This window comes from Ictalurus furcatus, chromosome 18, assembly GCF_023375685.1.
Source record: "Ictalurus furcatus strain D&B chromosome 18, Billie_1.0, whole genome shotgun sequence".
NCBI classification, from domain to species: domain Eukaryota; kingdom Metazoa; phylum Chordata; class Actinopteri; order Siluriformes; family Ictaluridae; genus Ictalurus; species Ictalurus furcatus.
The window spans coordinates 3,364,712-3,388,571 of NC_071272.1; the positions used below are offsets into that span (position 1 = coordinate 3,364,712).

The following is a 23,860-nucleotide window of genomic DNA, read 5'->3' on the forward strand; positions in this document are numbered from 1 at the left end:
AACAAGAAAAAAAACGGTAAATAAATGGACATATGGAATAATATAATAATAATAATAATAATATAATAATAATAAACTTAATTCCATACAACTAGAGAAATAAATAAACACTGACTGGCGTCCCATCAGGGGTAAAATTCCGACTCGCGGTTTCCGAAGACGAATGAACGAATGAAAATAAACAAACGAAGAAGCAAACACAGGAAAAATATATACGATATAAAACAAATAAAGAATTCAACGAGAAAATACACAGGGAATTAAGTAAATATAAATAACACATAAATAAATTAAATGAAAAGTAATAATATACACATACATTTGTGATTTCTATGTTTTTTTTTTTAAAGAAAAAAAAATAATTTAATTTATTCGCCGAGTCATTTAGTTATTAGTTGATAGATTTTTCATATTAGCAGATCTGGTCCTTGGTGTCTATGTAGCGATATGAAATTGTTGACAATGAAACATAAAGAAACTGATTTCAGGGTGTTACTGGGTGTAAATAATTCAGTCCATCTATACAGATATAACATTACATCTGTTAAAGTGTAATAAACCGTTCATTAGCGCACTTGGAGTGTATTTAAACTGGGGATGTAAAGTGGATCTGCAGATGGCATCACATCTGAGAGGTGTGCTACTGCAGCCAGTGTGCAGATGCACATGCACACACACACACACACGCACACACACACACACACACATAACGCCTTCACAACGCGAGAGATCACAATTCTCTTTCATGCCAACCCTTTCTCTATCACACGCACACAGGAATTATAATTCTCGCGCTCTATTATGCATTATGTATTTTTATCTTTCTCTCACACACACACACACACACACACACACAGAACAGACTAGAATCCCTCTCTCTAACTCTCTCCCACTCTTCCGTGCTTATGTAACCTGAGTGACACATCAAGACTCAGCCCTGCACGTCTCCCTCTCACTTTTCACACTCTACAACTTTTCATTAGTTACACTGACTGCACATCTCCCCTTCTCTCCTCCGCCTGATTACCGTGTCTTGTTCCAGATTCTGCTATCATCATTAGATAAAGCACCTCTTCGTTTTCCCCTGGATCACCAGTTCTCAGGAGAAAAATCCTGTAAGCAACGGATCCAAGGTAAAAAGCTTCGGGGCTGGGTTTTCTGTTCTCGCTCTGTCTCTGTCACTTCTCTCTCACAGCAACAGTATGAACAGTACATTCTGTCCCCAGTGCTTAACTGTCATAGCTTAAGAATAATTACTACATAACACATTCAACAACAACAACAACAACAACATAAACCCAGCATAAACAAAGAAATGAGCCATGCTGACGAGCAATAAAGGTGTGATTATGAGAGAATCTTTTCATACAGGAAACTGCCGGGAGCAGATGAGCAGGTGTTCTGTCCCCTTTCGTCAAGAGCTTTGACTAGTTATTTGTGTAGGAATGTGAGCGCTCTATTCTGTATTCTACAAGTGTATATTAGTGGTAGAACACTGGCATATTAATAATTTGGTTAGGCATGAGCTACTTGCTTCCTGTTTTGACCCAGTTTATTTTCGTGGGATTTCTGAGCCCATGGTTTCGTCCTATGACCTCTCTTTAAGTAGCCGCATGACTAAAACAGTATTTAGCTGTAAGATCGAGTAAAGCATAAAAATTCCTGTCGGATTTCTTAAGGCATGGTGTAAATGTACACTATTTATCAATATAAATAGGCTACTTCACTCAAAACACACAAGGGAACAAATTACTAGTCCAGGCCCCCTGCAAGCAGATTTTATGTCTGGGCTATTAGTTTCTCATCCGTCGGCCCGGTGGACCAAAAAAGAATCCCTACTTACGATTTTCTTCGCTCCCTCTTTTGGCTGGCCCCGTTCGGGGTCACCACAGCGTATGCATCAGCCGTGTGCATTTTTTTATCCTGGCACAAGTTTTACACCGGATGCCTTTCCTGACGCGACCCTCCCCATATTCCAGGCTTGGGACTGGAACTGAGAGTGCACTGGCTCGCGCAACCTTCCAGTGACTGGGAATCAAACCCGGGCCGTGGCGCCGCATTCTAACCACTAGTCCACCAGGGAACCAAAACATTCTGGTATAAAAACATTACACTTAATTCGCTTTATAATAGAAAGACACTTCGACGCCGTAACCTGTACTTGCTGCACTACGCACATCAACCAAGGAGCGATTCGGTTCACCGTACGACGACTACGCAGATGTATTAACGTACAAAGATGATCATTTCTGTCACTCTTCCCTCTCGGTATGTGACATGCACTACTCTCGTCTCTTGTTTCGCGCGCACTCCATGTGCTTTTTGTTTACATAGCCGTGCGCCTTTGTTTTGGTCCTCTCTCCAGCCCTGTCTGGCATTGTTTTGTTACCTAATGTGTGCACCTGTTCTGTGTTTAGTCTTTAAATAGTTTGTCTATTTCTACCAGCCTGTTCCGTTATCTCAAAGCGGAGTCTTATCATGGCTTTCTGTCTCACTAAGTCCAAGCCTTTCTGGTTTCGACTTTGTTTGTTTTATCCTGGTTTGTTGTTCTGACCACTGCAATGGACTTGCCCTAAATAACGGACACACTGCTTTTATGCACTTGTGTCCCTGTCTCATATAACTGCATTAAAAAAAAAAAAAAAAAAGACTAACACACAAGTCACCTTGCGGTTAAACATATAGCAAGCAAATAAAGATTCTAGGCATGGAAGTATAACAACAGACAACTCAAGTCGTGGCTTCTAAACGTGTATCTGACAGTTGACCTTTCCTTATGCGAATAATTAACATTCAATAGAACGGCAAAAGCAAATCTAGTGCAATGTTAGATTCATCGAATTTACTGCCATCATAGAGATGACGGATTAGCTGATACATAAACACCCTGTCCTGGAGGTTCACACACATCCGCAGAACCGTACAAGACGACAGGAAACACATTTGTTGTAAGTTCTGCCGTCCTGCCAGTCACGCTTACTACTAAATATCATATGTGAAGCCTTTTAGTGAAATCTAATTGCATTTGATTGTGAAAATCTCTCTGTCCTGAGCAGTATGGCTTTTGAAGGAAATAAAAGGAGCTCATTTGAATGGATGTCTAACCACATGTCTTCAGAATACATTTATTCAAATGAATGCCTGTGCAGATAGTCCTGAATACTCAGAACATATATAATGCCAGTATTTTAGGTTTGCATTATGATCCCAAAAATAATGACAAGGGCTGTATTCTTTTATAAACTTCTAGAAATCTGAGAGCTGAAGGTAATATAATGGTTAATGAAGCAAATTCCGACATTGGGGAATGAGCTGAAAGTTGACAGACACTGAATACAATTTGCTTTATGACTAAGGAGGGACCTGTGTAAAAAAAAAAAAAAAAAAAAACCCAAGTAAATACAAGTATCATCCAAAGATATGGTCGTGACCAGACTGACAGTGCCTTGTACCAGTTTGCCATGTTCAAAATGATAACACTGGGGTTCACCAGGTGGCGCTATACAGTATCTACACTGAGAATGTGTCTGCCTTCAGACAATATCTGATAAGAGAAGATCAGCCTGCTGGGGACTAGTGATGGCTTCATGCCAAAAAGAGTTTAAGTTGTCGTCCTCTTTAAGGCCTGAGAGATCTTACAACGCCACATTGAATTCTGTAATGAGGAAGTCAATGTAGTCCTTCTCTTTGGTCTTGAAGGCCTCAGCGATGAGGCAGGCTGCTTCTCGATGCTCTCGTCCTCTCAGAGAGATCCCATTCACCTCCAGAATCACCTGGCCCACCTTCAGCTTCCCGCAGTTATGAGCCGAGCCTCCTCTCTGAAAGGGAGAGAGAATTGTTTTACATGAACACAAAAGCTATCGATGATTAGCATGAAAATGTGCAGGCATACGGGAAGACGAGCGGCGATAGAAAAGGAGGTTTGAGGATTAAAAATGGAAATCAGTACAGCCAGATGAAACCGCCTGATGAAACCTTGTGACTTGGGACATAACAGAAATGGTAAAAAAGAAACACAAAGCCTCCAGCTCTATCTTCTCCGCAGCTGCTGTTTTTGGATCGCCCCATTTCCAATGCTGATGAACCGCCCATAGCCAAGGAATTAAAATCTACTCCTGGCTGCCTGGCTATCTGTAACCTCCTCTCGAGCATCTCGCCCTCTCTTTCCGCCTCCCTCGCTTCATTAAAAGCTCTTTCCGTCTGCCCGTCTCTCCATTGAGCCTTTTATTCAATGTATTCATTTGTAGCCAAGCCAGCCATAATGAGAACTTTTTTATTGCACATTAGGCTCTGACAGCTCCAGCTTTCTCTCCAGCTCATGATACATGCAATCACCTCACAGAACGAAGCCCTGCTGCTGATCTCCATATGCTTGCACAATATCATCGCTCCAGACACACCACCTCTCACCCAGTAAGCGCAGTTAGACTTATATAATCATGCTTGTAGTCAATATGGATTTATGATATACAGCGGTGTTTGAAAGTTTGTGAACCTGTTAGAATTTTATATCTATTCAGCCAAGAACAGGAATCTGAAGCTACACTGGGAACAGACTCAATGAAACTCTAGCGCCGAAGAAGCCGCCTGGTCAAATGAATCTCGACTTCTGCTGCAACATGCAGAATTTAGGTAGGGTCAGAATTTGGTGCAGGATTTCATGGATCCGAACTGCGTTGTGTCAAAATTTCAGGCTAGTCTTGGTGGTGTAATGGTGTTTGGAATGTTTTCATAGCACACACTGGCCTCTTAATACCAATCAAGCATCTTTTGAAGTATCTGAGTATTGTTGCTGACCATGTTTTCCCTTTAAGGCCACAATTTACACATATTAAAAGTGCCACATCCAGCATGATGTCACAAAGCACAAGTCATCTCAAATCGGCTGCGTGAACATGACAACGAGTTCAATGTAATTCAATGGCCTCGACAAGTCACCGTATCTGAATTCAATAGAGCACCTTTCGGAGGTGACAGGACGGAAGATTCGCAGAACGCGTGTTCAGCTGCCAAATCTGCAGCAGTTATGTGATGCAATCCTGTCGACATGGACCAGGATCTCAAAGGTGTGTTTCCAACACCTTGTGGAATCCACACCATGAAGATTCGAGGCTATTCTGAGAGCAAAGCGGGTCCTACCCAGTCTTAGTGGTGTCGTCCTAATAAAGTGGCCAGCGAGTGCGTATGCGATATTGAATCCTCTGCAGTAATACCAACGGAAATGACTGCAATGTGTCATAATACATCACCACACCATATCTCTGCCAAAGTACACTTTAATTAAAATCTATTCTTAACAGCAGCTTATGAAGTCCTCGGTGAGCTGTTTGTTCGGTTCATCTAATAAAGTGAAGAAAACAAAACACGACAAAAAGCTAGCGTGAAACTATGTATGAACTATTGTGATGGCTTTGTTTACAGTATACCACAGTGTGTCAAAATACTGTGTTTATCCAAGGTTAAAGACAGAGCCATACTGCCAATTTTATGACACTGGTTATACCCAGCATATTTTTTTGCTAATCATGAATCATTAGCACAGAAGGCAGCAATCCATCTAGCAACTAACAGCCAAGCAGCATATCGTTAAATCTGTTGTCAAAGGCAACAGGTCTATTAAAGCTCGTGACTCTGACTGCCAGCTTATTGATCAAAGTAAACTAACTCAATAAACTGAACAAAACTCTTCCAAGCCTCTGTATTATTTCTCATTTATTAATCATACTGTAGACTTGTAAAGCTGTTAGCATTTTGTTATGTTGCAGCTAATTAACATGTTCGTTTACAGGCAGAACAGAGCTGCTTTACGCTCAATTAAAGAGAAAAATGTCTGTAGAGTGTAGACATAACCGTGAAATCTTTTTTTTTTTTTTTATAAGTGACATGTCTTTAAAAATCTTTTCATAGACTCTGAACGCTACTGACGTTGGAAATATGAAGTGGCTCCAGCTTGTTGAGGCATTAGGAATTTTTTTTTTTTTTTTTTTTTTTTACAAGCACAACTTAATTGAAGATAAAGGAAAACAAAAACAAAAAAAAGCTTAAATTTGTTATCTTTTTATTGTAAGACATACTACTGGCCAGTCACAGTGGAGGTGCAAGGCCGGCTCAGATGCTTGGGAAAGCGACTTTTCAGAACTGCAAGTGCCTCATGAATGGAAGTATAAGTGGAGCTTCATTGTCTGACCATACCCCATGTGGTTCTTTTGTCTCTATTTCACCGAGTCAAGCTGCCCTTGCCATTCTCATTAGGCCTTCTCATTAGGCCATTATGTGACTGACGGCAGGCAGCTCATAATTGAACTTCTAAATTCCGCCTTTCAAATTCTTTAGGTGTTTAGGAGGCATAGGAGCTTTTTAAAATGCCATAATCTGCTGCTACGCTAGGCTGGAAATTCAAAGAAGAACTGACTGCAAATGAACATTGAATCCTGAAATGTACTTTTATGTGTCTTGAGTTGGAGGAAGAAAGCTATTGTAACTAAAATAGATAACACTAGCACTGAAATTCTGATACAAGTTTCTCACAGGATCCATTTCTCATATGTAAAACCGTCAATGTTTTTAACTAACGCTATAAAGTTTGTGGGGGGCATGGTGGTATAGTGGTTAGCGCGTTTGCCTTGCGCCTACTGGGTTGGGGGTTTGATTCCCGCCTCCCTGCTTTTCTCCGGGTACTCCGGTTTCCTTCCCCAGTCCAAAGACATGCATGGGGTTGGCACACCATCCAGGGTGTCCCCAACCTTGTGCCCTGAGTTCGCCCGGGATAGGCTCCAGGCTCCCTGTGATATATATATATATATATATATATATACACACACACAGATGTAGGATAAGCAGTACAGAAAATGGATGGGCTATAAAGTTTGTGGACACCTGACCATCACACCCATATGAGGGTCTTCCCCAAACTCTTTCCCAATCTTCGCCAGCAGAATTGTCCAGAACGTCTGTGTATGCTGGAACTAAGGGGCCCGAACATGTTCCAGTATGACAATGCCCCTGTACACAAAGCGAGGTCCATGAAGACATGGCTTGCCAAGATTGGAGTGGAAGAACTCGATTGGCAACGACTTCACTGAACACCTTTAGGATGAATTGGAATGCTGACTACTGTACGTGCCAGGCCTTCTCACCCAACATCAGTGCCTGACCTCACTAACGTTGTTGTGAATGAACACAAATCTCACAGCCATGCTCCAAAATCTATTAGAAAGCCTTCCCAGAAAAGTGGAGTTTTTTGCCCACTGTTTGAAAAACAAGACAAATGACTCGAGGAGGTTACAGACTGCTAATGAGATGAAAGTGTTTACAAGAGTAAACAGTTTCTTGAGCATCCTTTTTTATTAGCTATTATTTGTAATTACACCAGAGCTCTGTTCAATTATCCATTCTGTGTGGCCAGAAGGTTAAATGAATTTAATGGCTTTTACAACAGTACCAGCTGCAAGGCAATTCAGGTACAGTGGTGCTTGAAAGTTTGTGAACCCTTTAGAAATGTCTGTATATCTGCATAAATAAGCCCTAAACATCATCAAAAATGTTCTGTTCAATCGTAGACAAATTGCTTTGGTCAAGAGTTTTGTAAGGAGAAAGTTTATTTACGATTTACGGAAGGACAATCCAGGACATTGCTAAAGGAATAGAAACAAGAATGCTTTCACGCTTTTGAGAGTGTAAAATAAGAAACAGAGATGACTGATTACATCTGCTAATATCTGATAAAAGCCTCTACTCTCATCCAAAAACAAACTCAAGTGTCTTCAGTTTGCCAGACACTACTGAACTTCAAATTGGATCGGGTTCTATGGTCAGATGAAACCAAAATAGAGCTTTTTGGCAATAAACACCAGAGGTGGTTTTGGCGCACACCGAGAGGTAGCCATATGGAAAAGTACCTCATGCCCACGGTTAAATATGTTGGTGGATCTTTAATGTGTTGGGGCTGTTTTTCTGCCAGAGGACCTGGACATTTTGTTAGGATACATGGCATCATGGACTGTATCAAATATCAACAGATATTAAATGAAAACCTGACTGCTTCTGCCAGAAAGCTTCAAATGGGCCGTGGTTGGATCTTCCAGCAGGCAACGATCCAAAACACACATCAAAATCAACACACAAATGGTTTCCTGACCACAAAATCAAGGTCCTGCCATGGCCATCCCAGTGCCCTGACTTGAACCCCATAGAAAACCTGTGGGGTGAACTGAAGAGGAGAGTCCACCAGCGTGAACCTCAAAATCTGAAGGATCTGGAGAGATTCTGTATGGAGGAACGCTCTCAGATCCCTTGCCATGTATTCTCCAACCTCATCAGGCGTTATAGGAGAAGACTCAGAGCTGTTATCTTGGTAGCACAGAGTAATGACTAAAAGGGTGCCAATAATTGTTGCACACCTATATTTAACAAAAAGATTTTTTTTTTTTGGATAAACCAGTGTTTTGTTTACAATAGTTTGACATCCATGACGGCAGATTTATTTAAACAAAAGATTAAACAATAAACACAAGTTTTCATAGCCTTCTTTGCTCACATGTACCAAGGGTGCCAATATTAGTGGAGGGCACTGTAGCGTTAGATAACTTTAGACTATTATTATTTTTTTAATTAGCTTGCTTACAATACATTACATATTATCTCTCTACAATCTATAAAATATTTTGGATATATACTGTAGCTTCATAATGCACGTGATGAGATTAATGAATAAGAGTAGCAGTATTTACAGTGTACATATGCAATACTTCGTGCACGGGAATTTAAAATGATCTTTTACACACTTGTATGGTGACGATGCGGGGCAGGGGCTGGCGTGTGTTGGCTCCTCCTTCAATAGCGATACCCAGAGTGCTGGCGCTCTTCGGCACTCGCACCAGAGTTGACATGGGCTCCAGCAGTCCGGGCTGTCAGAGTCACGGCCGTTACACAGAGAGAAACAGAAACATGAGAATAGTATGAATTGGGAAAGTTCTGCAAGACAGAGACACAAACGCATACGCGTTCGGCTTTCATGACGGGCTTTGCCTTCTGAGACTTGACAACCGAACATAAAAAAAACAAATCCCATTCACGATCATTTCAAAAGGAGACAACCTGTACTTCTACCACAGCCTCTGTAAAGCAGTATTCTCTGTGTATACACATAAAGCGGAGCTTGCTTTCAGTGCAATGAGATCGCTGTTTGTTTTGTTTTTTTTAATGGCAGATGAAATGAAAACAAAAGGAAGTGAATGAGAAACAAATATAAAGCATGATATTTCAACTCATATTTTAAATCACAGCTCAGACACACGCGCATCCTTACGCAATGCTGCAGCTCACGCATCCAGCTATTTTCTCTTTTAGACTTTTTTTTTTTTTCTCTCAGATGTGAGTTTTCTCACACTCTCTCTCTCTGTTTCTCTCGGTCTCACCGGTTTCACGGCGCTCCCCTCCCCTCCCCCCGCACTCTCTCTCATTGGCCGAGTTCGGGCAGGACGTGGACTGCTCTCCTTGCTCAGGCGTCCCGACTCTGCGATGTCCACCCCGCTGTCCTCGCTCAGCGTCTGTCCGCTGTCGGAGAGTTGAGACAGGGTGGATCCTGCGGCGCAGACACGTACACGTCAGTCATTTTGTACTACAAAGTAGAAGGATTCATTTGTTTATGATACGTCCTCTTATTTTGTCACCGAAATGCAAGATCTCTATAAAGCGGATGCGACATGCAGTAGAGCAGGGAGTCAACGCCAGGGCCGTAGCTGGGAGAAACATACATTTATCATCATAATAATCAACATGTCAACACATCAACATCGACCGCTGTTGCTATGGTGATATGGAGTTTGTTCTTATTACATAAGTGCTTTAATAATATGTTCTAGGCTGATTCCGAGACAGAAAAGTTTGTGCTGTGTTTAATTATTTATAGATTTTTTTTTTTTGTAGAGGACAGGGCTGTATTTAATACGTATATATTTTTATTTAAACCAGCAGTCTGAATCATTTACAGGAGCGTTTATGCGATGCTTTGCACGTCAATGTAAGTACACTGCTAAGAAGGTGCTAAGCAAGGAATAAACCATTACATGCTGTTATGAAAAAAAATAATCGACAATAATTAACACTCATATGAGCGTTTATACAAGATATTCATGAAAATCTGGGAAAAAAATAAAACATTCGTAGCCTACTCGTGCTCCTGAGTGTGTGTAAATTTCCCTATTTAGAAGATTAATTAAAGTAAACCTTGACTCGATTGACTTCAAATCATATAATTTGCAGGAATTTCTGCACTTTTGTATACAATAATCCGCCGTAACATTAAAAGCACCTGCCTAATATTGTGTAGGTCCGCCTTCTGCTGCCAAAACAGCTCTGACCTGTTGAGACATGAACTTTACAAGAGCTCTGAAGGTGTGCTGTGGTATCTGGCACCAAGACATTTGCAGCAGATACTTCAAGTCCTGTAAGTTAAGTTGCGAGGTGCGGCCTCCGTGGATCGGACTTGTTTGTCCAGCGCATCCAACAGATGCTCAATCAGATTGAGATCTGGGGAATTCGGAGGCCGAGTCAACACCTTGAACTGTTTATCACGTTCCTCAATCCGTTCCTGAACAATGTTTGTAGTGTGGCAGGGAGCGTTATCCTGCTGAAAGAAGCCACTGCCATTAGGGAATACCATTGCCATGAAGTGATGTACTCGGTCTGCAGCAACGTTTAGGTAGGTGGTACGTGTCAGAGTAACATTGACATGAATGCCAGGACCCAAGATTTCCCAGCAGAACACTGCCCAGAGCATCACACTTCCTCCGCCAGCTTGCCTTCTTCCCGTAGTGCATTCTGGTGCCATCTCTTCCCGGCCGTCCACATGATGTAAAACAAAACGTGATTCATCGAACCAGGCCATCTCCTTCCATTACTCCATGGTCCACTTAACCCTGGTCTTTCATTTCGTGCTCCCAGCACTTGAACTTTTATGGAGTTTTGTAGGCATGACTACAAGCAAATGAGCTGTGTCATGGCCACGCGTTGCACTTAATGAGCGATAAACACTTTACCCTTTTGTAAATCGAGAGGAAACTTTTAATTCGGTTTGGCTGACAAACATTTACACACAATCTTACTAAAAGGCTGATAAATGAGGCCCAATGTGGTAAAACATCTGCAGAACAAGTTAGTTCCTGTTATCACGAGACTTGCGTTACAGCGGATACAAAACGGTTGTTTATAACCACCAGCCTTTCTCTTTTCTCTCTCTCATGTATTTAATAAAACAAAAATTGCAGCTTGTCATGTTACTGAGTAACTGCAAATCCCTCCATCCTAAAGACTTTCCCATGCTGGAAAACAGTATATTACTTTTAAGACCACCTACTACTCTTTTGCTCTGTCTGATTTAAAATGATACTGCCAATGTGTGCTGTCTGTAACCAGACGAATGGAGAGACAAATGTTAAAGACGAACCTCAAGCGCATGTTAAAAATGGGCACCGTACATCAGTTACAGTCATTTCAAAGGAAACTGCTTTGTCCATCAATTTACAATGACATTTTTTTTCTTGACTACTTCACCATGCATATGCAGAGTAAAGATAATACGAACCAATAATATCACCAATAAAACTATGAAGCAATAACATGTTTCATCCCCGTTCCTACCCTGACCTATCCCCTGTTATCACTGAGCAAACTGCTGAGCTAGATGATTCCATGTTCGTTTTTTTTTTAATGGCCACATTTTACAAAGTATAAAAACCGGTCCAGCCATACATCTTTCCTAAATGTCCTATTTCACTCAAAAAATTTGTCTCCAAAACTATAAATATGCATAGCAGCTGCAGATCAGTTATTAGACTGATTTGACCAGTAACTGTGTGATGTAATGCATCTCCTCACCTCTGCTCTGGGGAAGTGGTCTGACCTCGTTGACGTCAGGCTCTGCATTGGGCCTGTGCACCTCCACCATGACAAAGTGCTGGTTGGAGGACGGGGATGAGGGAGTAGTTTTGGGTTTTTCTGGACTCGAGGGTGGAGGAGGAGCTGGAGGAGCTGGGACTGTCGGTGCTGGAGGGGGTTTCAATCTGTTGGGGGACTGAACGCGCGGGAAAGGACCAATCAAGTGCTGGCTCACCAAGGAGAGCTGAGCCAATGGAGGCTCTTTCTTTGGGCCATCGGGAGGGTGTTTGGATTGCGTGTAGTTTTTGCTAGGCGAGTGGGAAGGGGTGGTGAAGTGCAGGTCAGAGTTAGAGGAGTCAGATGGGGGGCGTTTGCTGGGGGCGGGTTTACGGCTGGGGCGGCGCTGTACGCGAGGGGGAGGAGGGGGCTTGAAGGACGGTGGGGATTCTGAGGTTGACCCCATCTCATCCTAGGATGGAAGAACAGGGCATCGGATGTTTAATTAAAGTATAAAACGTCTAGAACATGTCTTGCACAAAAAAACATCATGAGAGATTCTTAACTGTAGCAGAGCTTTTATCAGAACAGACACACAAACACACTGAAATCGGCAAACACACTCAAACAGCATCAATCTCGAATTACTTCACGACATACAAATCACTGAATCACTCGATTATCCAGCACAAACTTCTTGTGCGAAATAATCGGCTTGCTCATTCGTCCAGGGGGAAAACAAGAAATAGAACGAAACTAAGAGGAAAAAAAAAATGAAGGAAAACAAAGCAAAAAGGCATGAGCAGAAAAATTGAATGGATGGAGTGGCTGGAGAGAGAAACTAATCAAAGGGGTGAATGTGAGCTGTCGGAGTGGTGTTCCTGGCCCTCGGAAATCACTGGAAAACTCCAACCGCACAAATGCCAGCCTGAAGGTGTCTGTTGCCGTGGAAACGGCTGTGACGAGTTGATTGGTTTTCATTAGAGGCCTAACCCATGCTGACAAAAGAGCACCTGTCTTTCTTGCTCGGCCTTCGTAACACAGGAAGCCAAGACACAACCACACACGCACCATGTCATTACACAAATATGTCAAGAGGTTTTCAGCTAAACTTGATCTACTGCACATGAGGTCCAATTACCATAGTCAAAGATTTTGACATTTCCTTGGAATTTGGAAAGAAAAAAAAAAACCCACATAAAACTCACTTATAATGTAAGAACAGTCTAAGGGCAGTTACAAGGGCGTCGATACATGTTTACATCGGTCGCTTTTATTAGTATCCGTCGAAGTTATTTATTAATTGAACTCTACATCTGTACAATTAATCTTTTCAGAGATTTCATGAGTGGGTTTGATTGCACTTTGGTGCACATAAGTAAGGCATAAAACATGATGGGACGTGCAGTTATTGGAAAACAATCAACAGCGGGGTGGTGTGACGAAGCCCGATGCAAAGCGTCACAAGCAGCGTTACCATCCTGAAAATGATTCTTTTCCAATAACGCCATGTCCTGAAATGGTTTATTCCTCTTATACCTCAGCAATATACCAATGATTACAATTTTTTTTTACGGATTAATAAACAATACGTCATATTTTTTAACCGTTTATAGTTTACTATTGTGGGATCACTTCCTGTTACCACTTATACTGTAGCAGCTATATCAGCCTCATCAGCCTGTCTTTAAGGTAATGAGATGAAAAAAAGTCAAATGACTCATGTTACTGAGAAACTAGAAAGCACAAAGTCCAGGCGGATTACGAAACGCTGGCACTGGAGACTCCTTCTATAAATTTTACGTTAAATAAATAACTCTTCACATAATGTTTACCATATCAATGATTATACTTTGCTATACAGTCCCCTTCAAAACTAACGGAACAGCAAGGCCAATTCAGGTTTTTTTTTTTGCTGTAGACTGAAGACGTTTGGGTTTCAGATTAAAAGATGAATATGAGAGGAGAGTTTAGAATTTCAACTTTTAATGCCCAGTATTTACATCTAGATGTGTTAAACGACATAGAACCTAGCACATTTTGTATCAGACCACTCAAGTTTTAGGTAACCAAAATGGAAGTAAATGAAAGTTAATAACACGTCATATTTGGTTGCATATCCCTTGCTTGCAATAACTGCATCAAGCCTGCGACTCATTGACATCACTAAATAAAGGTTTACTAAATAAAGGTTTCTCCATTCAGTCTCCTCGTCAGGAGGTGAAATACTGCTCAGTTGGGTTAAGGTCTGGTGTTAGAACAGATGTAAATACCAGGAAATAATAGCACAAAGAAATGAACTGGCCTTGCCGTTCCAATAGTTTCGGAGGGGACTGTATATCAACATGTTTTTAAATTTGTATTACAGCTGGCAGTACTGTCAGTGCTGCTATTCTGGAAAATGACCAATCAGACCGGAGAATTTAACAGTATTGTGGTATAAACATTTCTGTATATGTATTTCCTTAGAATGCTTTTATGAACATTGACGTGACTTACTTCCTATCTACCTGCGCATGGAAACTTTGTGAAACAAAACTTTATGGAAAAAAATGTCTGAGCCACTAAAATGACGTTTGATGTTATTGTTCATGTGTTGGACAAATATTTAAGAACAGCTCTGGCAAGAGATTTATCATGCCTGTCTCAACCCAAGACCTCTATTATTTAGAGTGTAACATCAGAGTACAGTCTACTGACAGAATTCCACAACTGCCCTTAGGTTTCATTACAAGTGATTTTGCTTAGATAGGATTTCAATTACAATTACAATGTTTGTCCATCAAATTTGCATATATAGTATGCTACAGACGTGGTAGAGAAGACTCTCGAGTATTCCTTTCGTTGACCGTTTTACTTCCGGAAAAGGAATCACGGTGCTAACAGCACTGCACAATTACTGACAAGACATTTTCCAGCTTCTCGATCGTGCCTCAAATCTGCCGTCACGTGTGTAATTATTACAGGCATGAGCTATCGTAGCTTTTCGACCCAAGCCCTGTGTATGTGGCAGTGCTCAATCCGTGTCGCAGAGCTCACCAGAGAGACGTCGGGAAGGGCGTTTCTACTCTCCTGGGCGTCTTCTCCATTAGTCTCCACCGCACTGTCGTTCTGAGAACGAGATCGAAAGCATAAAGATGTCAGAAAATAACAAGCATGTAAACTGCATTTAGCTGAGTTTGTATCTCTCAGGGGCGCACGGAGGCTTAGTGGTTAGCACGTTCGCCTCACACCTCCAGGGTTGGGGGTCCGAGTCCCGCCGCTTCCCCGTGTGTGTGGAGTTTGCATGTTCTCCCCGTGCTGCGGGGGTTTCCTCCGGTTTCCTCCCCCAGTCCAAAGACATGCATGGTAGGCTGACTGGCATGTCCAAAGTGTCCGTAGTGTATGAATGTGTGTGAACGTGTATGTGATTGTGCCCTGCGATGGATTGGCACCCTGTCCAGGGTGTACCCCGCCTTGTGCCCGACGCTCCCTGGGATAGACTCAAGGTTCCCCACAATCCTGAAGGATAAGCGGTATAGAGTACGAATGGATGGATGGATGTATCTCTCAGAGGAGTCATCACAAAACAATAGCGCCTTTAGGTCCTGTTTAACACGCACACTCGCTCGTATACATTCAACCCCTCACTCTTCCCCCCAAAATGGAATCCTGATTAAGATTAAGAGGTGCCTGGAATGGCTGGGAGGTTCTGGGATTTGCTCTTCACAGCCCGTTGAGTACACGCCGGCAGTTCTGCTCATTACAGCTCTCCCCAAGCAAAACAAAAGCCCCATCAATTACCTCTAATTGCTTGCTCAGTGCAAGTATAGGAAGCACTCATGGCTAATTCATTTGCATTTAGCTTCAAAGACCTGCTTGTTGGAGTAGGTGAATGTTTGCTTGATTTTATGGTAATGCTCCTTGTGAACATTTTAATTAAAACAGACGTACGGATGACGCCGGTGTCACTGGAACCCTCTTAAGGTAGAAATGATCCTGTGGTGATTTTGATGGTTTTTGTTATTTGCTTCTTGGATCGGCATGTGAGATCTTTCATAAACGGTAATGGTAAGAGAGGCCAATGTGGTCTTTGCACAAATCAGAGACAAATGCCCAGTTGTGATACTTTAACACTAACTGCTGACAGAGTTTTATAGCAGGGGTTTCTGCTGGTAAACCGTATTTCCGAAGTATTTCAGCAGACTGAATGAGGGACTTAAAAAAACAAAAGAGGAAAAAAACCCTGTAGTAGAGCTGATAAACTTATGGGAAAATGTATGGAGTTTAGGAGACTAATTTCCTAAGCTGACACTGTCAGAATTTATTAACATAACACATAAAGGGTATGCAAACTTTTGCACTGGACTGCGGATGAACAGCGAGTGATTTTGCTTAGAAGTTTACTTGAACAAACATGTCTCTTATCCGCACCTTCTATGCATGAATTCAGCCAATCTGTCCTTCTAGCTCCTTCTGCAAGCTCTCACTCCTCCTTCTCTTAATCTTATGTGTGAAATTCTAGCGCGCTAAGTCAGCCCAGGTCCTCCACTATCCCCAGTTGAGCTCCAGTGGAGCGAAAAGCTGGAAATTTTCCCTTAGAACTCTTTTTTGTCAGAAAGCCGTATAGGACGTGACAGATGTGTGCTCTGTTTTTTGGCTCGAGGGCCGCAGAACTCTGACTGCAGTGCCAATCTGATCACCGTGTGCGAATCCCAGAGGGAAGCGAAGTGTGCTGCCAAGGTTGCGCTTCACTGTTGCTAATGCTGTTTAGATTTCAGACTGGCAGCTTGTAGAGCGGTCCGACAAGACCAGGGTAGGAGAAGAGATACAAGCTCAAAAATACAGTATACGCTTTGACATTTGGAGACAATCTTGCTCACATGCACATACCTAATAAACCCTACCAGAGAGTTGCTTTAAGGAACATTACACCACCCCCTGAAGACCCCCCCCCCAACCTATTTCCTTGTACTGAGAAAATAACACAGACTCAAAACTCAGTAGACTTAATCTGGTAATCAAGGATTATATATATATATATATATAGGTAAGATTTTCTCTCATGTCTGTCTTAGAACTTTATTGTTAGAGTGTAACGGTTGTAGTTTTGAAATACATGTTATATACTGCATCTGTGTTTATTTAGAGTGAACAGGTTTCAGTTTTATTCTTCATCTGTGCTAAATGCACATACACAAAAGACGTGGAATGTAAAGATAGGTTGAAAGAAAAAATTTCGCACACACACACATATACTGTATAGAGATGGGTGACAAACTAATGGAAAACACCACTGGCCCGGTTTTGCTGTAGGACTCATTTTTCTGGTATGGTGTGTCTCCAATTAAAAAGAAGCATCACTGCCGGTAAGTAAGTCCTTCTTACTGATCATCTTAAGCCCATGCCGAAACATTTCCATCCTGATGAAATTAAACACCACGATGTCCTGACTGAACGCCACCACCATCATCAAAACACCACTGAAGCTCTGGCTCAAGGTGACCAAACATGATACTTTATGTTGGTTTTTCCTTTAATTTGTCACCCATCTCTATATACAAGAACGAAATAAGGTGTGTATCGCTCTGTAGAGAAACAGAGCACCTCTATAAAGCACACACATGTGGGTCATGCCATTCCATAACGGTATAATCTTAGCATTCAAATACAGCCCTATTTGAGCTGGATACGTTTTACTTGGCAAGGCACGGCATTACCGTGATTTTAATTCAGCACACAACAGCTGCACCTGTTGTTCTGACAAGTCTGAAAAGTTATAATTCCTGGACCAAATGACCTTCTGTATTTTATGGAATACAGAGCGCTTTCAGTAATAACAGTCAATGTTCGTGTCGACCTTATGGTAATGTAATAGCTGAAACCGATAATAGATACGGCTGTGTGGCGTGTTGTTTTTGCATGAGTGTTGCATAATGCTGACATGTACATCCAGGCTACGCTCTCAGTGTCACAAATTGCACCTCTCTGCTCTCATATTCTTTCGTTTTGGGTTCAAGTCACGTGCTTTTCTTTGCACCGCTTTGTGCTTTTCTAGTCATGTCTTCACCCCAGTCCTGTCCTTGGCGTGCTACCTGATTGTGTTCACCTGTTCTGTGTTAATTAGTTCGTATATTTATTGGCACCTTTTAAATCAATACTTTGTGCTACGTCCCTTTGCCAAGATAACTGCTCTGAGTCTTCTCCTGTAACGCCTGATGAGGTTGGAGAATACATGGCGAGGGATCTGAGACCGTTCCTCCATACAGAATCTCTCCAGATACTTCAAATTTCAAAGTCCACGCTGGTGGATTCTCCTCTTCAGTTCACCACACAGGTTTTCTATGGGTTTCAAGGCAGGGGACTGGGATGGCCATGGCAGGACCTTGATTTTGTGGTCAGGAAACCATTTTTGTGTTGATTTTGATGTGTGTTTTGGATCGTTGCCTGCTGGAAGATCCAACCACGGCCCATTTGAAGCTTTCTGGCAGAAGCAGTCAGGTTTTCATTTAATATCTGTTGATATTTGATAGAGTCCATGATGCCATGTATCCTAACAAAATGTCCAGGTCCTCTGGCAGAAAAACAGCCCCAACACATTAAAGATCCACCACCATATTTAACCGTGGGCATGAGGTACTTTTCCATATGGCTACCTCTCGGTGTGCGCCAAAACCACCTCTGGTGTTTATTGCCAAAAAGCTCTATTTTGGTTTCATCTGACCATAGAACCCGATCCCATTTGAAGTTCCAGTAGTGTCTGACAAACTGAAGACGCTCGAGATTGTTTTTGGATGAGAGTAGAGGCTTTTTTCTTGAAACCCTTCCAAACAACTTGTGGTGATGTAGGTGACTTCAGATTGTAGTTTTGAAGACTTTCTGACCCCAAGACGCAACTAACTTCTGCAATTCTCCAGCTGTGATCCTTGGAGATTTTTTGGCCACTCGAACCATCCTCTTCAAAGTGTGTTGAGACGATACAGACACGCGTCCAATTCAAGGTCGATTTATAACATTTCCAGTTGACTGGAACTTCTTAATTATTGCCCTGATGGTGGAAATGGGCATTTTCAATGCTTGTGCTATTTTCTTATAGCGACGTCCCATTTTGTGAAGCGCGACAACCTTTTGCCGCACACCACAGCTACATTCCTTGGTCTTACCCGTTGTTATGAATGACTAAGAGAATTGGGCCTATGTGTTACCTCATATTTATACACCTGTGAAACAGAAAGTCATGGTTGAACAAGTTCCTGTTCCTAATATTAGTGGAGGGCACTGTATCCGTTTCAGTGGTTCTTATGGTCCAATTATGTACTGTACTTTAAATTATTTTTAAATGAATTCTAGATTCACGTTACCGGATGAAATCTATACACTAAAGGTGGAAAAGATACACCCTCGATAGCACAACACCAGAGACAAGTCCAGTTTGGTGCCTTTATTTCTGAGAGTGTATGATGTACAAATCTGGGATAATTACACATATTTATCATGCATGAATCAGCCAAATCCCTTACAAATCAAATTACCGAACATCCTCTGGTAAAACTAATCCAGCTTGAGTAGTGCTTAAATGTGTGTACTGTGCATTGTGTGTGTGTGTGTGTGTGTGTGAATGTAAAATATTAAATAGAGTTATATATAATATTCAAACACAAGACAAAACCAAGTGTGTGTACAGTACATGTGTGTATGTGGAGGTGGGAGGTGGGTTTATATGTTGCTGGGAACCGAGTGTCCCCACAAAGATCTGAATTTTTGAAAATCCTGACCTTGTGGGAACATCTGCCTGGTCCCCATGAGAAAAAATGGATATAACACACACACACACACACGCACACACACACTAAAAGAGTTGGTTACTGAGGTTAAGATTAGGGTTAAGTTTAGACATAGCATTAATTAGCAGTATTAGTAAGTATATTAATTTAAGGTGCTCAAAAGAATAGTAAGACAAGCATGTGTGTGTGTGTGAGAGAGAGAGTTCGATATGGAAAGAAAGAAGTCAGGCCACTGCAAACACATCTGTATCTGTGTCCTACCTCCATCATATCAATCAACCACAGCAGTCGCTCCTAATTGGATGCAGAGGGAATACTGGGTGTTAAACAGTGTCTAAAATTGAGGACTTGGTATTCCAGGCTATAAAATTCAGCAGGAACTCAACACTTATCCATCTGTTACACCCACACACTCTGCACTACTCTGAATCAGTTTTTACCTACCACCAGAGTTTGACCAGCTGACACACTGAGATGCACACAATCACACGCACAATCATTACAAGAAAGAGGACAAACCTCTCTCTTAGCAAATATCCTATCATATATGTGTATCATTTATTTACACATTACAATATACTTATCATGGGATCCAACACACACACACAGTATATACATATACTGTACATATGCACACAAACCTATACCCACACACACACACACACACACACATACATACTGCTCCTCATACCCGTGCGGAGCTGAGTGTGGTACTGGTCATGTAGCTGCCTGAGGAGGAGGCCAGTGTGTCGGGATAGGACACCATTGAGAAGGAGTCTGTGTGTAGTGCTGCTCCTCCAGCTGCTCCCTGTCGAGCCTTCAGAGCTTCAATCTCCCTACGGAGAACCAGTGCATCAAAATTCTCCAGATCTTGTGCACTGACCAGCCCGCGCATCTCAGACAGCAGCGAGAACTGCAGTCAAAACACACACACACACAAAAATGATGAAACGTGTGTATCATATTGCCCTATTTAAGGATGGACCAATTCTTAAAATGCACTCACTCCTGTATATGACCTGAAACCACTGGCTCTGAAACTGAGACTGTGCAGCATGGAAGATCACGTCCATCAACAGAGCCCTTCTTATACCTCAATGAGCGACCTTCCTTAAAGGGAGCAAGCTAAGTCTACGGCAGAGTCTGGGAGGGTTTTCAGAAATGACTGGATGCTGCGTTGTGCCGTCTTGTTTACGGTTGCTTAGTGATTTTTACGTTCTCGGCTACGGCGGCGTAACAGCTTGCTTCCGGTCGCCGAAGCCGTTCCATTCGCGGCTGCTGCTTAAAGTCCCTAATGACCCGGGAGTTGAACCATCATGTTCGACTGCTCAGAATGTTCGAAATGACTTTGAAACGCTCTAAATTAGCTGCGACAGCCATCCTCAAAAGTGGCCCGAGTGGGATTGGGGAAAATGATGTGCACCCTGCAGCACGATACATGCTCTTTTCAACTAGTGGACTGGTCTCTGCAACTGCTAATGAACCCACAGCTATAAGCTTATCTTACGTGTAAGCTGATTCATTTCATACGTCATACTTTATCTGACCAAAATTTTGTGGACACCTGACCGTCACACCTATATGTCCTTGCTGTATCTTGTTCCAGATTTTGTCCCCCTTTTGCTGTTATAATAACCTCCACTCTTCTGGGAAGGCTTTCTGTTAGATTTTGGAGCGTGGCTGTAGGGATTTGTCCTTACAACCACAAGAGCATTAGTGAGGTCAGGCACCGGTATTGGGCAAGGAGGCCTGGGGTGCAGTCAGCATTCCAGTTCATTGGAATTTTATTTAGTTTATGGACCTCGCTTTGTGCACAGGGGCACTGTCATACTGGAACATTTTTGAGCTCTTTAGTTCCAGTGAAAGGAAATTGTAATGCTACAACATATGAACACATCCTATACACCTGCGTGCTTTCAACTCTGCAGCAACAGTTTGGTGAAGGATCACATAAGGGTGTAATGGTCAGGTGGCCACAAGCTTTTTGCCATATAGTGTAGCATCTTTAATTGTGTTGTACCAGCATGCTTTAGTCAAAACCTGGTCGCCTCTGTCACGAGGTTATGATTTGGGCCCGGTTGGATCCTTCAACAAGGACTTTCAACAACATCAAGAAGTAAATCTGAGAGTAGATTTGAAACTTGGCAAGGACTAATGCTGGGTAGGAGGTAACTGTACCTTCAACGGAACACTAACAAGCAAAGTTGTGGCTTATTTGAGGTTAAGGCTATCTATGATTTTAGTATGAGATGTACTCGGCTGTGAGCCAACAAAGAGATTGTCTATATATTCCATGAGGAAAATGAAATCACAGCTTATATGACTAGTAGTAAATATCTGAGTGTTTGGAAATCAAATGGATGTGATGGTTACGGGGTGGAACTGATCCAAGGATCACAAGAGGATTAAGGCATGTAGCCACTAGATTGCAGAAGCAAGACAATCAATAAAACCTTTCACACAGACAAACCTTGGCATGTGTGTTGAGGAGCTCAAACAATGCCATGACCAGCTGTTCGACTCCAATGTGTCCGTTGCGATATTCCTGGATGTAATAGCTCATGGTCTGTCTCTCAGGCTCAGTTAGGAGGTGTCTGGCCTGTTCGTCCAGCATGGCCCTGCTCTGGTTCACCAGACTGGAAAGAGTCACCTGCGAACCGGCTACTCCTTTATAAAAACCCGTCTGGAGTTGTGGACAGAAAGATAATAAAGAAAAAAGGTTTAAGGGAATCAGTGAATGCATGAATTAAGAACAAACCTCCATTTGTAACATCCATCCATTTTCTGTACCGCTTATCCTACAGAGGATCATGCGGAAGCCTGCCTGCAGCCTATCCCATGGGACTCGGGGCACAGGGTTGTGATAGTGATCCAGTCTACTGTGCATGTCTGTGGACTGGGGAAGGAAACTGGTGTGCCAAGAGGAAACCCCCGAAGCACGGAGAGAACATGCAAACTCCACGCACACAGGGCGGAGGCGGGAATCAAACCCCCAACCCTGGAGGTGCGAGGCAACCATGCTAACCACTAAGCCACCGTGGCCCATCCCCATTTGTAACATATTAATTGCATAGATTAAATACAACATTTAAATCAAATAAAATACAAGCATGCTGATTCCACGAACTGAAAAAACACCCATTTTTCTTTTGTTTCTGCAGATCTTTACGGCTGCCGTCTAAAAGGCTCCCTCTGGTTAGAAATTAGAATTTTGGCAACAAACAACGAATTATATTCTTGTCATCCAGATCACCTGCTGGCTCGCTTCCAGCTCCCTGAGAATATATGAAAGATCTGTTTTCAACAGCTCCACTGAGAGGTCATTCAATCTTAAATGGAAAAGATGATATTTCACTGAAGCGCACATCTCTATTCTGCTCTTCCTAGTCATCCTCCCCTCACTGTCGTCTGCCTCCTCAGAGGGAGCTTTTTAAATTAGCTGCTCAATCAAAACCAAAAACCTTAAAGTTTCCAGCCATGAGAGGATGAGAGAGAGCGAGACGAAGCCGTCTGCCTGCTTCTTTATGTGTACATAAAATGCTGCCTTCTGAGGAGCCTTCATCTCACCAACAGCATTCATATCTTTTCCCTTTTTTGTAGAAAATAAACAAATAAATATATACACACACTTTCCCTCTTCTACTGTTATTTTTGGTAGGGTGGTTCGGGGCTTTTGTGAAGAATGATTCACTATATGGCCAAATGTTTGTGGACACCTGACTGTAACATTAGTATGTGATTTCTGAACATCTCGTTCAAGATTTAGTCCCTGCTTTGCCGTTATAATAGCCTCCACTTCTCAGGAAACGGCTTTCCTCTAGATTCTGGAGCATGGATGTGAGGATTTGTCAGGTGAGAACGCCTGGGGCGCAGTCTGCGTTCAAGTTCATCCAGAAGGTAATCAGTGGGGTTGAGGTCAGGGCTCTGTGCAGGCCACCTGAGTTCTTCCAGCTTGGCCAACCTTGGCCTTCATAGACCTCGCTATGTGCAGAGGGGCATTGTCATGCTGGAACGTTTGCACCCGGTAATACCAGTGAAGGTAAATCTTAAGGCTATGGCATAACAACACATCCTATACAATTATGTGCTTCTGACTTGTAAACCTGTAAATAAATGTAAATTGTGAGTAATGTATTTGGTCATCCAGTAGGGCAGGAGTGATGTTTTTCCTATCTTGAATAGCATCTTGAATTCCCTTGTACCTATAGTATACTTCAGCCAAA

General features: G+C 42.3%; 1 protein-coding gene across 5 annotated transcripts in view; it reads right to left on the reverse strand.

The window, feature by feature from the left end:
- Positions 1 to 1,299: 1,299 nt before the first annotated feature.
- whrna (whirlin a) overlaps positions 1,300 to 23,860 on the reverse strand; it is a 109,775-nt gene continuing 87,214 nt past the window's right edge. For 2 of the 5 annotated variants that reach the window (XM_053649488.1, XM_053649489.1), the window contains exons 7-13: positions 22,108 to 22,320; positions 20,329 to 20,550; positions 14,914 to 14,985; positions 11,878 to 12,346; positions 9,417 to 9,583; positions 8,784 to 8,906; positions 1,300 to 3,818 (exon numbers count right to left, since the gene is read on the reverse strand). In XM_053649488.1, coding sequence (XP_053505463.1) covers positions 3,636 to 3,818; positions 8,784 to 8,906; positions 9,417 to 9,583; positions 11,878 to 12,346; positions 14,914 to 14,985; positions 20,329 to 20,550; positions 22,108 to 22,320 — 1,449 coding nt within the window. In that variant the 3' untranslated portion in view covers positions 1,300 to 3,635. The remainder of the gene's footprint in view (positions 3,819 to 8,783; positions 8,907 to 9,416; positions 9,584 to 11,877; positions 12,347 to 14,913; positions 14,986 to 20,328; positions 20,551 to 22,107; positions 22,321 to 23,860) is intronic. The other 3 variants (XR_008388447.1, XM_053649490.1, XM_053649492.1) reach the window with 3 other exon arrangements.